Here is a 14,320-nt window from a genome sequence, read left to right on the forward strand (position 1 = left end):
ACTTATTACTCAGAATTTACTTTAGTGTTCAAATACTGAGCCTCACCGGGATAACAAAACATCCCAGTTTACTTTTTGCAGATCACCTTCTAATTATCAACCTGCTGTTATGTGCCTTTGTGAATCCTCAAAGACTGGTCCTGCATGACAATCAGACCTTGCGCATAGAAATGTTCTCACTTGGAGCTATAGCACAAAACACACATACAACAACTAGCTGCGTCGAAAAGAAAATAACTTTAACAAATAACAGTGCGACGGCTGTGATTTGGCCAACTATCTAACCTTTCAAAAAAGTCAAAATGTCTCTGACATTTAAAAAGATTTGAAAGCTATTAAAAATCCTTGAAAATATTAAAAATTGTAAAAAAGATTACAAAGGTAATCAGGACTGACATACACCATGCACAAAACATTGAAAACAAAGCATGTAGCTACAGCTGGAGATACAACGTGTTGGAGTAACTTAGTGGGTCAGGCAGCATCCTTGGAGAACATGGATAGGTGACGTTTCGAGTTGGGGCCCTTCTTCAGACTGGGGAAGGTTTCCTTGTGTCTACATGTAATTACAGCTAATTAATTCAATACATTATTTAATACTTACATGGTAAAGGCTGGTGAAGAGTGGCCAGGAAGCTCTGGTCTTCCCTGTTTGTGGGGAATCTGACTTTTCCCTGCATAATCTGGAGCATTGATCTCAATGGAATTCATGGGTAAAGTAGGCTCTTGATTTGTAATGAAGCTACTTTGCACTTTTGGATGAATCTAATCTCACCATGATTTTCCAGATTAAAATTAAGTCATCACTTCTAATGTCACCCGAATTGGTCTCTTCTGTGCCTTTCCTATCACCATTGCAGTCTTCCTTACATTAAACCTGAAATGTGGAAGCAATATTCCAATTGCAGCCACTGTTAATTCTCTCTGTCCTAAAATAAGCTCCCATTAGTCACTTTGCTCCATTTTCTGACATTTAACCACATTCCCATCTGTGCTGTTACACTTCCTTTAGCACTACATGTCCTGATTTAATTAACAGGGTTCTTTTGGTGCACATATCAAATCCATATGCATAATGCTCATTACATTTCCTTCCAATTTTTCTCATCAGTTACGACACTATGTCACTTCTGGATCCTTTAAAGTCAGCTTATATTCATATATTTGATGCTAGATTGATTTTCCACTTCACTTTCAACATTATCAATTTTCTAAAGAAAAATGAGGAGCCCTGTTTTAAACACATAACTTATCACAATAGCTTTGAAGGCCAAGAAATATCAATATATCTAATGAAGGCCATCTTTCATGACATGTATCACTTACAAGAATCCTTTCTACATTGCTGGCTGAGGTCAATCAACATTATTTACATTTTTGCTTCACAGAAATTAATATCTTTTTGAAGTGTTTCCATTTCTGATCCACATTGCTAGTTTAGTTGTTCAAGCACTAATGTTACAACACAAATCCTCAGCAGAATTGGTAAATGCAAGTATAATTATTATTAATACTCAGGAAAGTTTGAGCTTGTCATTTAAAGTGCAAAATGATTTGGACAGGATTATTTCATGTCAATATAACATCCAAATTTCTCATAAAATGCTTAAACCAATAAAATTGATGACCATAAATAACATGGTAAAGCAAAATTAAATTGCTCTGATTTAATTTTTACAATGATCATAACTGAGACTATAATCCCAATATCTATCACTTGGCTTGCATAAGGAAATAAGTGCCTTTAATTAAATTAATTGGAATCACTATTATTTTCAACCATAGGTGTAAAACACAACTTAACATTATAGCTTTGAAGGCCAAGAAATATCAATATATCTAATGGCCATCTTTCACGACATATATGACTTACAAGAATCCTTTACACAAAAAATTTGACTCCTATTTTTCATAAAGACTTTAAACTCACTTTACAAATGGCAGCATATCAGAATAGTGAAAATAACAACTTAACGTATCTTAACATTTGCATTTGTAATGCTAAAACATCCTTTAATTCATTTCATTTACTTTTTGTGACAAAATTAGTTTAAAAAAAAGACTGTCCATGTGTACAAAGATCACAAAAATGTACACATGAATTACAACTGATTTGGTAATGGCCGAGTGGCTCAATTTCAGTCGTAACAGCAGGTCTTCTACCTAAACTGCTAAGAAGTCTCATGCACCTGATCTATGAGCACCTTGGACAGAGCAGGTTGGGGTAATGAAGGAAACTTCCCTGTTGGGCTGCTTCTGGGCTCAGCCTAGGTAGTCATTGATTGTTCTAGGCAGTGGGCCACAGAGGGATTGCTTGATCCTACCTGACTGCCTGCACCTCAAGCCAGGCTGTCTTCACACCCAGGTATTTTATCGTGTGCTATACAATTTATTTCATGACAGAAGGTTGCCATGGGGATTCTATTGAACACTGAAAGCAGTATTTTTATTTAGTTTCTATTATTTGTTTGTTTAGAAAAAAAAAATGATGTAATAAAATAAGTAAGCTGGCAGTCATCAGAATATTTTTATTATTTTTTTGAGGTAAATCAAAATGTAGTAGTATGAATTAAACATGGTTCATATAACTGATGCCAACATTTGCTCTGAATCTTTAAAAAAATCTGCCAGACATAAATGGCAGTTCATAAGTTCATAGGTTCTAGCAGCAGAATTAGGCCATTCGGCCCATCAGGTCTACTCTGCCATTCAATCATGGCTGATCTACCCTTCCCTTTTAACTCCATTCACCTGCCTTCTCCCCATTACCCCCGACATCCTTACTAATCAAGAATCTGTCAGTCTCCACCTAGAAAATATCCATTGACACGGCCTCCACAGCCTTCTGTGGCAATGAGTTCCACCCTCTGTTTAAAGACATTCTTTCTCATCTCCTTCCTAACTCTTCAGTTGGAGCAATAGTGTTTTGTTTCCCGCAATGGAAAGGCTAGTTCTAATCTGTGAAAGTATTGATTGTACCATTTGGTACTGGATGTCATCCATTGGTTTTTGGTGGCTGTATTCATCTTGGTAAAATAGTACACCATTGAAATGGGAAAACGAGCATTGCAAATGGAATGTATTATTTCAATGTAATGAAGAAAAAGAGAATAAGGAATTGGTGGGATTAGTTTGGGGCATGGTTAATAAGGCCGAGAGAAGCACTTGTCTATTAACCATGCAAGCTGAATCAATGTAATATTACAATCCAAATATACTTCTTGATGTTGCTGTTAGAATACTGTTCTGCCTGGAAATCCATTGGGGAGATATGTCCACTAATGGCTGTAGGCTTGCCTGTGACCTCCATCAGGAGAACATTATCCTCAATGTCTTTGCAAGTCATCTATCCTAGCAGCACCTGAGAATTTTCCATTATGAGTCAGTGTTACTTTAAACATAGAAACATAGAAAATAGGGGCTGGAGTAGGCCAGGACCGTCATTCGATATGATCATGGCTGATCACCTAAAATCAGTACCCCGTTCCTGCTTTCTCTCCATATCCCTTGATTCCGTTAGCCCTAAGAGCTAAATCTAACTCTCTCTTGAATACATCCAGTAAATTGACCGCCACTGCCTTCTGTGGCAGAGAATTCCACAGATTCACAACTCTCTGGGTGAAAAAGTTTTTCCTCATCTCAGTCCTAAATGGCCTATCCTTTATTCTTAAACTGTGACCCCTGGTTCTGGACTCCCCCCAAATCAGGAGCATTTTTCCTGCATCTAGCCTGTCGAATCCCTTAAGAATTTTATACAGTATGTTTCCATGAGATCCCCTCTCATCCTTCTAAATTCCAGTGAATATAAGCCCAGTCGACCCATTCTTTCATCATATGTCAGTCCCACCATCCCAGGAATTAACCTGGTGAACCTACACTGCACTCCCTCAATAGCAAGAATGTCCTTCCTCAAATTAGGAGACCAAAACTGCACACAATACTCCAAGTGTGGTCTCACCAGGGCCTTGTACAACTGCAATAGGACCTCCTTGCTCCTATACTCAAATCCTCTCGCTATGAAGGCCAACATGCCATTAGCTTTCTTCACCGCATGCTGTATCTGCATGCTTACTTTCTGCGACTGATGTACAAGGACACCCAGGTCTCGTTGCACTTCCTCTTTTCCTAATCTGAAACCATTCAGATAATAATCTGCCTTCTTGTTCTGGCCACCAAAATGGATAACCTCACATTTATCCGCATCATATTGCATCTGCCATGCATCCTCCTCGCAGCTCACACTGGAGAATACTGGAGAACATGGATAAATAGGTGACGTTTCGGTTTGGGACCCTTCTTCAGAGTGATTGTAGAGGAGGGAGAAAGAAAGCTGGAAGAGAGGAGGGGCAGGACAAAGCCAGGCAGGTAATAGGTGAAGTGTTTTTTTTAATCTCAACCTATTAGCTACCCACCATCTGCCTATCTCAACTTTTATATCTGCTAGGCTGGTCCCTCCTCTCTTCCAAGTTTATTTCTTCCCCTTATAATCAATCTGAAAAGGGTCCCAACCTAAAAAGTCACCTATCCATGTTCTCCAGAGATGCCACCTGTCCTGCTGATTTACTCCAGTGCTTTGTGTTTTTTTTTGTAAACCAGCATTTGCAATTCCTTGCATCGATGATTCCACAGGTTACTAGCCCTATGAAGAGTAGTATTAGACCGCCACACCCATTGTACATTGATGTTGTAGGATTCAAGGTGAAGAAACAGAAGAATAATGCTGATTAATAAATCGCCCTCCGTACCAATCTTTCATTGAAAGATAATCTGGTTGACAATCTCAATCGTGCTTTTCTCAAAACAAATGAAGTCGACTGATAGCAAATTAGAGATTTTTTTGTTCAATTAATATATATATATTGTATTTTTCCATGAATAGTACTTCTAAAGTATTTCAGTAGTTGTAATATGAAATAGTTTTGAAACTAACCAACTTTGTAACACTATTAAAAAAATTATAAAGCGTTGGAATAACTCAGCAAATCGGGCAGCATTTCTGACTAGCTGATTACTCCTGCACTTTGTGTCTTTTTTTGTAAACCATCAACTGCAGTTCCTCATATCTACTTTGTAATATTATAAACGTGTTGTGTGTTGATGTTACAAGAAGCAGGGGTTACATATCATATCATATCATATATATACAGCCGGAAACAGGCCTTTTCGGCCCTCCAAGTCCGTGCCGCCCAGTGATCCCCGTACATTAACACTATCCTACACCCACTAGGGACAATTTTTACATTTACTCAGCCAATTAACCTACATACCTGTACGTCTTTGGAGTGTGGGAGGAAACCGAAGATCTCGGAGAAAACCCACGCAGGTCACGGGGAGAACGTACAAACTCCTTACAGTGCAGCACCCGTAGTCAGGATTGAACCTGAGTCTCCGGCGCTGCATTCGCTGTAAAGCAGCAACTCTACCGCTGCGCTACCGTGCCGCATAATAATACATGCCAAATAATTTCTCACAAATGATACCACTTGTGACTATTTGCTGCTTATTGACATTTCACTTACCTCTGCTGGGAATGGTTAGACGGCCACCTAAAAAATTAAATGTTCCAAATGCTGTATTTGAAGCATCCCTTAATAATGACTTGGTGCTTGTTTGCATCGAAAGCTTCGCCATAAAGTTGGAAGTGTCGGAAAAAGCTGTACCATTACGCTGTAACGCATGTCTTTCACTTGCAAGTGGATCCAGAAGAGGGGAGTTAGTCATTGGAATCTTGTCTGAAATATCCTGCCGTGAACGGATGGAGCCTTCGTATGCTGATGTGCTTGTGAGGTCAGGCTGGATTGTAAGCAAATGGGAGTTATCTATCAGAATGAAAACAGACAAGCCACTGTGAAAAATATTCTGCATTTCACGGATTACTAATCATTGCTTTCACATCAGTACAATATTGCGTGCGCTCAGAAATATCTCAACATATATCTTGATTCATACTTTAGACATATAGTAAGTACACGACCAAATGGACCCATTGGGCCCAAACCACTCCTACATTGGTGCAGTACCCTCTCCTCCTCCACTTCCCCCTCTCCCATTCCCTCCCCCGCTCCCCCCTCCCTTCCCTGTCCTTATAACTCAAATGCCCCATACCCAATAACGTCCTTGTTTAATCTCTTTTGCACCTTCCTCCCCTGTATAGCAAGATGACCAGAATTGTAAACAATACTCCAAGTGTGGCCATACCCACGTAGAGCAATAAAATGATGACCCTACTCCTCAACTCAATACCCTAATTGATGAAGGCAAGCATTCAAGGTGCCTTCTTCACCACCTTGTCTACCTGTCACCTTCATGGAAATATGTACCTACACCCTAAAGTCCCTCTGTTCCAATAAACTTCCCAGGTCCCGACCATTTACTGTTTTAGTCCTGCTCTAGTTTGTTTTACCAAAATGCCTAATCTCATATTAATCTGAAATAAGCTCCATTGAGATGGAACAGGTTCAGGTTTATTGACAAGTTCAAGTTTACCGTCATGTGCACAAGTGCAGTAAGGTGCAGACGTCTTGAAAAATCTTGCTTGCAGAAATGTCACAGGCACATAGGCTCAGGCAAGCACACAGGCACAAACTTTACATAAATTATACATGGATCACACACAAAATTGTAAAATTAAAAAAAAGGGAAATAATATAATTTAAAAAAAAGGTCCATCGTGATGCAAGAGGTGGGTGGGGTACAGTGTTCTATTGTCAAGGTAGGGTTGTGGAGATTGGTTCCAGAATCTGATAGTTGTAGGGAAGTAGCCACTGGTGGTGTATAACTTTGGATTTCTGTACCTCCTGCCTGATGACAGCAGTTGAGTGGGCACGGCCCGGATGGTGGATATCCTTGATGATGGATGCTGCCTTATTGAGGCACTGATGGAGGGTAGTGTTGTGCCCATGATGGAAGAGGCTGAGTTCATCACTTTCTGCAGCCTCTTGCATTCCTGTGCATTGGAATTGCCACTTCAGGCCATGATGCAACCAGGCAGAATACTTTCTACAGTACATTTGTAGAAGATCTTTCGGGTATTCAGAGTCAAATCAAATCTCTTAAATCTTCTAAGAAAGAAGAGGTGCTGACACACCTTCTTCAAGATTACATCTATGTCCTGGGTCTAGGTCAAGTCATCCGAGATGTTAACATACCGGATTTTGAAGGTGCTAACTTTCTACACCACCCACACACTAATAAAAGCATGTAATCTCTCAACTTTCCCTTTCTGAAGCCAATGATCAGTTCCTTGATTTTGTTGATGTTGAGCAAGAGGGTGTAGTTGTGGCACCACTCAACCAGGTGTTCTAACTCTCTCCTATACAATGCTTCATCACCACAGTGGTGTAGTTGGCAAATGTATAGATGGCATTAGTGCTGTACTTAGCCACGTAGTCATGTACATAACAAAAGTAGAGCAGAGGGTTGAACAAGCAAGCAAACAAGCAAGGGGTGCATCTGTGTTGATAGTCATTGAGGAAAAGATCTTGTTATGATTTGCAATGATTGATGTCTGCCATTGAGGAAGTCAAATATCCAATTGCAGAGGCAGGTACAGAAACCTAGGTCTTGCTGGAGCTTGGTGATGGATTTGGAGACAATGGTCATGTTGAAGGCCATAAGCACTGAACAAATTGTCACTAAAACTTCTAATTATTTGGACAATTCTGTGTCCAATTCACAGAAATGTTTAATTTAAAAGATAACATTCTCATGATGAAAAACTTTTTATGAACTGGTATAACATCAACATATTAAGATTTATATTTGAATTTTGAAAAAGAAATGCCTATTATTACTTCTATTTACATTCAGCTGAGTTTCTTAAACCTCCCTTCATCACCTGCAAAAATATGATTCTTGATGGACTCAGAAGGCATAAGCTTCAATTATCTAGGAACCGGAACGTATCTGTCCTAATTTTCTAAAAAAATAAAGCTTAATCTTGAAAGTTCTCAACTGGTATATGTAAATTTACAAAGAGACATTTATAAAGAAAAAGTGCAGGACTGTAAAAACAGCCCCAATGACCTGTTCAATGACCTACTCAATGACCTATTGCTTTGATCTTATGGAGATTCAATGGGGCTGTGTTGGGGCTTTATATAATCACAGAACTACAAAGCAGGGAAGACATCCATTTGGGCTGCTAAGTCTTTGCTACCCTTTCTCTACAGACCTCCAAATGCTCCCTTTAAGGATGCTACTCCAGCTCCCTTTTGAATGCTACAATTGATTCTATATTGACTATTGTCCCTGGCAGTCACTCCAGAACATCGCCACTCACCACATAAAAAGGAATAACATCACTTCAGGTAATTTGCCGGTAGTTCTCGTTCTATATCTCCTAGTTACTGTCCTATTGCCTAATAGAAGTAATCTATTTCTATCTACTCAGTCTATCTCATCCATGAGTATAAATACACTTATCAGATCTTCCTAGTCCACTGAGAATAACGCCAACGTAAATAAAAACTCTTCTGTGAAATCATTTTAACAAATCTCTCTGAGCATTCTCTAAAACTATTGCACCTTTCTTAAAATATGATGACCAGATTTGGAGACAATACTCCGTTAGAAAAATTTCATCATGACTTTTTACTTTTGATGCGTACGAACCCCAATTGTACTTCATTACCACTTTCCAAGGACTATGCATATATTCCTCTGGATCCCACTACAGTAATATATGATTGCAAACTTCCTAATTTTAACATCTGAATAAGGTGGCAACTATTTAGAGCACATCTAGGTTGAAAAATACAATTCTGAAGTCAATTAGAGATGGACAATAAATGCTGCTCTTGTTATTGATGCCCAGATCCTGGAATGAATAAAGATGCCAAAGACTTATTGTGGAGAGTATTCTGTATTATCCAAATTCTGGTTCTATTGGACGCTACCAGTTAAATTATTTAGACGAAAACCAGAAGGAAGTTTTATGCTCTGCGCTTGAGGAAATGTATAATATATTTCTTATTGAATTGATTCTTTAATACTTGTCTTTTACCTAATTTTATGTTTAGCTTACTTCTATTTTCTTGACGATAAAACCTTTTCTTCCCCCCCCCCCCCCCCCCCCACAGAATCAATTGAGGGGGAGAAATCTGGAGCAACTAACCTTGCTTAGGTGTTTTAATGTTCACAGGTTGAAATCCTGTTGTTAAAATTGAAGAGTCAGCGACATCGGAATCAAAGTCTTGCTGTTTCTTTCGATAGACAAGTATCACTATAACGAGCAGTAATGTGAAGCACACAGCTACTGCAGCGACGCCAGTGTATATAGCAACGTCAGCCAGCACCGCGGAAGCTGGAAAACAAAACATATTTGAACAGTCCCTGAAAACATACAAAACAAAATAAGAAATAATTGTTTATTCATTAAATCGAAATTTCAAAGTCAAAGTTAACCAATGCAAAAAAATTAGAATTTAAGTTACTTGCGACCTCAGGATATCTTATATCATTGTCATGTGCAATCCTAGATTAAGCTAAATGAGCTGCAGTCTGCTGAATCCCCAAGTGCACTTTATTTGACATAAAGTAACATTTAAAAATAGAATAAAAATGATTATCTCTAAAGATGCTGGTAATGTTAGCAATTCAGTTGAAGGAAGTCATTTTCAGAAATAATAGTCTTCTCATTATGGATTTAAATTCGAACATGTAAATTTTAATGGTGTCACACTGATACTGATACAAATAGATCGTCAAATTCCAATTAGTTAACATCAGATTATGCATTGACTACCTGAAGAGAAAGACATTATACATTAGAAATGAGAAGTATTCTAAATGTGCCATTCACTCTTTATATGAACATGTTGAGTCATTGGGGGAGAAATTGGAGAGCACTGGCCCATGTGAGCTGGAATTGCAAGGTACGATTAACCTACAGTATGACAGTTTGACCCAAGTAGGTTAGTGTTTGCAATTTATGAGGTGAAATTATGTGTTCTCATGCATATATTGCTTGTGTCCTTCCAGATGGAAATGGTCATTGCCTGACTTTTGTACATTGCAAACGTTATTTGCCTCTCATCATCCCATACCTGACTATTATCAAGATCTTGTTGCACGTCAGCAAAGACTGTCTTTTTTACTGACAAACTAATATGAATATATTATATATTATACAGGCCACTCAACCTTGCTCTGCCCTGGAATAGGATTAAATATAATCTGATTGCAATTTCAATTTAGCATTACTATCTATCCCCTGGTTTATTAATTTCCATATATATCACTCCTATATATCAGCGAACCAAGCGCAGGCTAGGTGAACATTTCGCTGAACACCTCCGCTCAGTCCGCCTAAACCTACCTGATCTGCCATTTGCTAAACACTTTAACTCCCCCTCCCATTCCCACGGCAACCTTTCGGTCCTGGGCCTTCTCCATTGTCAGAGTGAGGCCCAGTGCAAATTGAAGGAACAGCACCTCATATTTTGCTTGGGCAGCTTACACCCCAGCGGTATGAATATTGACTTCTCTAACTTCAAATAACCCTTGCTTTCCGGCTCCCTCCATCCCTCCCCCTTCCCAGTTCTCCGACCAGTCTGACTGTCTCCGATTACATTTTATCTCTGTTTGCTTCGTTGTCACCTTTTCCTAGCTAACAAGGATCTATTCTACATTTTCCTTTATCTGCATCCCTTTTGATGTCCCGTTTTCACAACTTACCCATCCTTATCTCTGTGTCTCCCTCTCTCCTGACAGTCTGAAGAAGGGTCTCGACCTGAAACGTCACCCATTCCTTCTATCCAGAGATGCTGCCTGTCCCGCTGAGTTACTCCATCATTTTGTGTCTATCTTATTAAATTCAAATCTACTTCTGCCTTAAAAATATTCCAAGATGATTCTGAATTCCACCAGCCTATGCAATCTCTCCTCATAACTTATACCCACCTTCTCATTCCATTCCAGGTATCAGTCAGATAAACTTGCATCCAACTTATTAGTACCCTTACATATATCAGGAGACCAATATATGCATAGTATTCCAATGTGGTTTCAAGAGCACTCCCATATATTTGAAGATAATCTCCTTCTTGTATTTAATTTCCATAGCAACAAACAATAACTTCCTGTTACCTTTCCCAAATTCCCCTGCCTGTCAGAACTCCTTAATCTCTAAATATTGTGACAATATGGTTCTTTTATACTTTCCTGCAAATTGAATTTCACATTGTCCCAACAATATACTCCATTTTCCAGATTACTGCCCACTCACAAAACCTATCTGCACATTTTTAGAATCTTCTTATGACCTCTTCACAACTTATGTTCCTACTTACCTTTGTGCTATCGGCAAGCACACCTTGGGTGTCTTCATCCAAGTCATTGATGTAAATTGTAAACAACTGAGGCCCTTTTGCCACATCTCTCATTAGACCTTGCTGAACAAAAAAAAAGTTCCACTTATGCTGATTCTTCATTTCCTGTTAGCCAGCCAAACTGCAATCCAGGTCAATAAGTTAACTCCTACAACATGAGCCTTCATTCAATGCAGCACCTTATTCAACACCTTCTAGCAGTCTAAATATAGTTCATCCAGCAATTCCTCTTTATCCATAACACCTGTCACATGCTTAAAGAACAATAAATTGGTCATTTATTCATAAAATGCTGGAGTAACTCATCAGGTCAGGCAGCATCTCGGGAGAGAAGGAATGGGTGGCGTTTCGGGTCGAGACCCTTCTTCAGACTGATGTCAGGGGGGCGGGACAAAGGAAGGATATAGGTGGAGACAGGAAGATAGAGGGAGATCTGGGAAGGAGGAGGGGAAGGGAGGGACAGAGGAACTATCTAAAGTTGGAGAAGTCAATGTTCATACCACTGGGCTGCAAACTGCCCAGGCGAAATATGAGGTGCTGTTCCTCCAATTTCCGGTGGGCCACACTATGGCAATGGAGGAGGCCCATGACAGAAAGGTCAGACTGGGAATGGGAGGGGGAGTTGAAGTGCTCGGCCACTGGGAAATCAGTTTGGTTAATGCGGACCGAGCTCAGGTGTTCAGCGAAGTGATCGCCGAGCCTGCTCTTGGTTTCGCCGATGTAAATAAGTTGACATCTAGAGCAGCGGATGCAATAGATGAGGTTGGAGGAGGTGCAGGTGAACCTTTATCTCACCTGGAAAGACTGTTTGGGTCCCTGGATGGAGTTGAGGGGGGAGGTAAAGGGACAGGTGTTGCATCTCGTGCGGTTGCAGGGGAAAGTGCCCGGGGTTGGGGTGGTTTGGGTAGGAGGGGACGAGTGGACCAGGGAGTTACGGAGGGAACGGTCTCTGCGGAACGGAGAGGGGAGGGGATGGGAAGATATGGCCAGTGGTGGGGTCCCGTTGTAGGTGACGGAAATGTTGGTGGATGATATGTTGGATCCGCTGGCTGGTGGGGTGGAAGGTGAGAACGAGGGAGATTCTGTCCTTAAATTGGTCAAGCGTGACTTTCCTTTCACAAAGCCAAGTTTCAAATGTCTAATCATTATGGGTTTTTTCTGATAGTAGCAGTGAGACGAGAGCGTTGCTAGAGTGGTGTGGGTCCTCGTTGATATAAGCTGCCTCCTTGAGACAGCACTTTCTGTAGATCCCTTTGATGGTGGGGAGGTCAATAACCAGGATGGACCAAACAATATCTATCACTTTCTGCAGCCTCCTTCATTCTTGAGCGTTCGAGTTACTAAACCAGGCCATGATGCGACCAGTCAGTATGCTCTGCACTATGGACCTGTAGAAGTTCAATAGAGTATTCAGAGAAATGCCGAATACCCTCACACTTATGTAAAAGGCATTAGTGAGCTTTCACAGAGATTGCATCAACATGCTGGGCCCAGGGCAGTTCTTCAGAGATATGCACACCCAGGAACTTGAAATTGTTGAGTCTCAACATTGCCATCCCACGAATGAATCCTCAGTTCATGGATCCTCAGTTTTACCTTCCTAAAATAAAAAAAAATCACTCCCTGGTCTTGCTAATGTTAACAGCACCATGTTCTTGCACCATTCAATCAGGTTATTGATCTATCGACTGTACACTGACTCATGACTGTTATCTGTCGGTAAAATCGGCAAATTTAAAGATGGTGTTAGATCTCTGTCTGGCTACGCAGTCATCCATGCAGAGAGAGTGTAGGGACAGAGCATGCAGACTTGAGGCACCCCTGTGCTGATAATCGTCAAGGAGATGTTCTTGAAAATGTTTACTGATTTGAGGTCTGCAGGTGAGAAAATTGAGTATCCTGTTACGTAGGGACAAGCAGAGATCCAGTTCCCGGAGTTTGACAATTGTTGAGAGAGGATAATGATGTTGAATGCCGAGCTACAGTCGATGAACGGAAGTGTTCTTGATGTCCAAGTGGACTAGTGCAAAGTTGAAAACAAGTAAGATAATGTCAAACTATTGTGGCGGTAGATGAATAGCAACAAGTCCAAGTCCTCACTAAAGCATGGGTTGATATACGTCATAACCAACTACTCGAGTACTGGATATAATCGCTACATTTAAAAAAATAATTGGACAAGTATATGGAAAGGAAAGATTTGTAAGGATATGGGCCAGTAGAACTGGCTCGGTGATACAAATTGGTCAGGATGAACAAGTTTGGCCGAAGAACTTATTTCCGTGCTGTGTAACTCTAGGATTCTATGCTCTCTCCTTCAGAGAGCACTGTTTAAAAAAAATGATTATGTACAGTCAAGTCAAGTCAAGTCAACTTTATTTGTCACATACATATACAAGATGTGCAGTGAAATGAAAGTGGCAACACCTGCAGATTGTGCTAAAACTACAAAACAGAATAGAATTTTTTTTATTAACACAAAAAAAAATTAATACAGTAAATTAAAATAGTCCCCAGTGATATGAGTTAACAATCCTGATGGCCTGTGGGAATAAACTCTGTCTCATCCTCTCTGTTTTCACAGCGTGACAGCGGAGGCGTTTGCCTGACCGTAGTAGCTGGAACCGTCCGTTGCTGGGGTGGTAGGGGTCCCCCATAATGTTGCTGGCTCTGGATCTGCACCTCCTGATGTATAGGTCCTGCAGGGGGTGAGTGCATTTCCCATAGTGCGTTCAGCCAAACGCATTACTTTCTGCAGAGCCTTCTTGTCCTGGGCAGAGCTATTCCCAAACCAGATTGTGATGTTTCTGGACAAGATGCTTTCTACAGCCCCAGAGTATATCATTATTACTTTTGAGCAATTATGTGTAAATTAGATATTGATTTGCAAATGCCCTGGGATGGATTGATATTGTGGTAAGTGTTATACATGACCACTTATTTCTTCTTAAAATTCATATTCCAAAGTACGCCCTGCAGAACTAAACATA

At 40.2% G+C, this 14,320-nt stretch overlaps 1 protein-coding gene across 2 annotated transcripts in view; it reads right to left on the reverse strand.

The window, feature by feature from the left end:
• The window catches only part of unc5a (unc-5 netrin receptor A), a 353,822-nt gene that overhangs the window by 47,225 nt on the left and 292,277 nt on the right, over positions 1 to 14,320 (reverse strand). For both annotated transcript variants that reach the window (XM_078411523.1, XM_078411522.1), the window contains 2 exons: positions 9,116 to 9,304; positions 5,520 to 5,819 (listed from right to left, as the gene is read on the reverse strand). In XM_078411523.1, the coding sequence (XP_078267649.1) occupies positions 5,520 to 5,819; positions 9,116 to 9,304 (489 nt within the window). The remainder of the gene's footprint in view (positions 1 to 5,519; positions 5,820 to 9,115; positions 9,305 to 14,320) is intronic.

This window comes from Rhinoraja longicauda, chromosome 14 (assembly GCF_053455715.1).
Source record: "Rhinoraja longicauda isolate Sanriku21f chromosome 14, sRhiLon1.1, whole genome shotgun sequence".
In the NCBI taxonomy this organism is placed as follows: domain Eukaryota; kingdom Metazoa; phylum Chordata; class Chondrichthyes; order Rajiformes; family Arhynchobatidae; genus Rhinoraja; species Rhinoraja longicauda.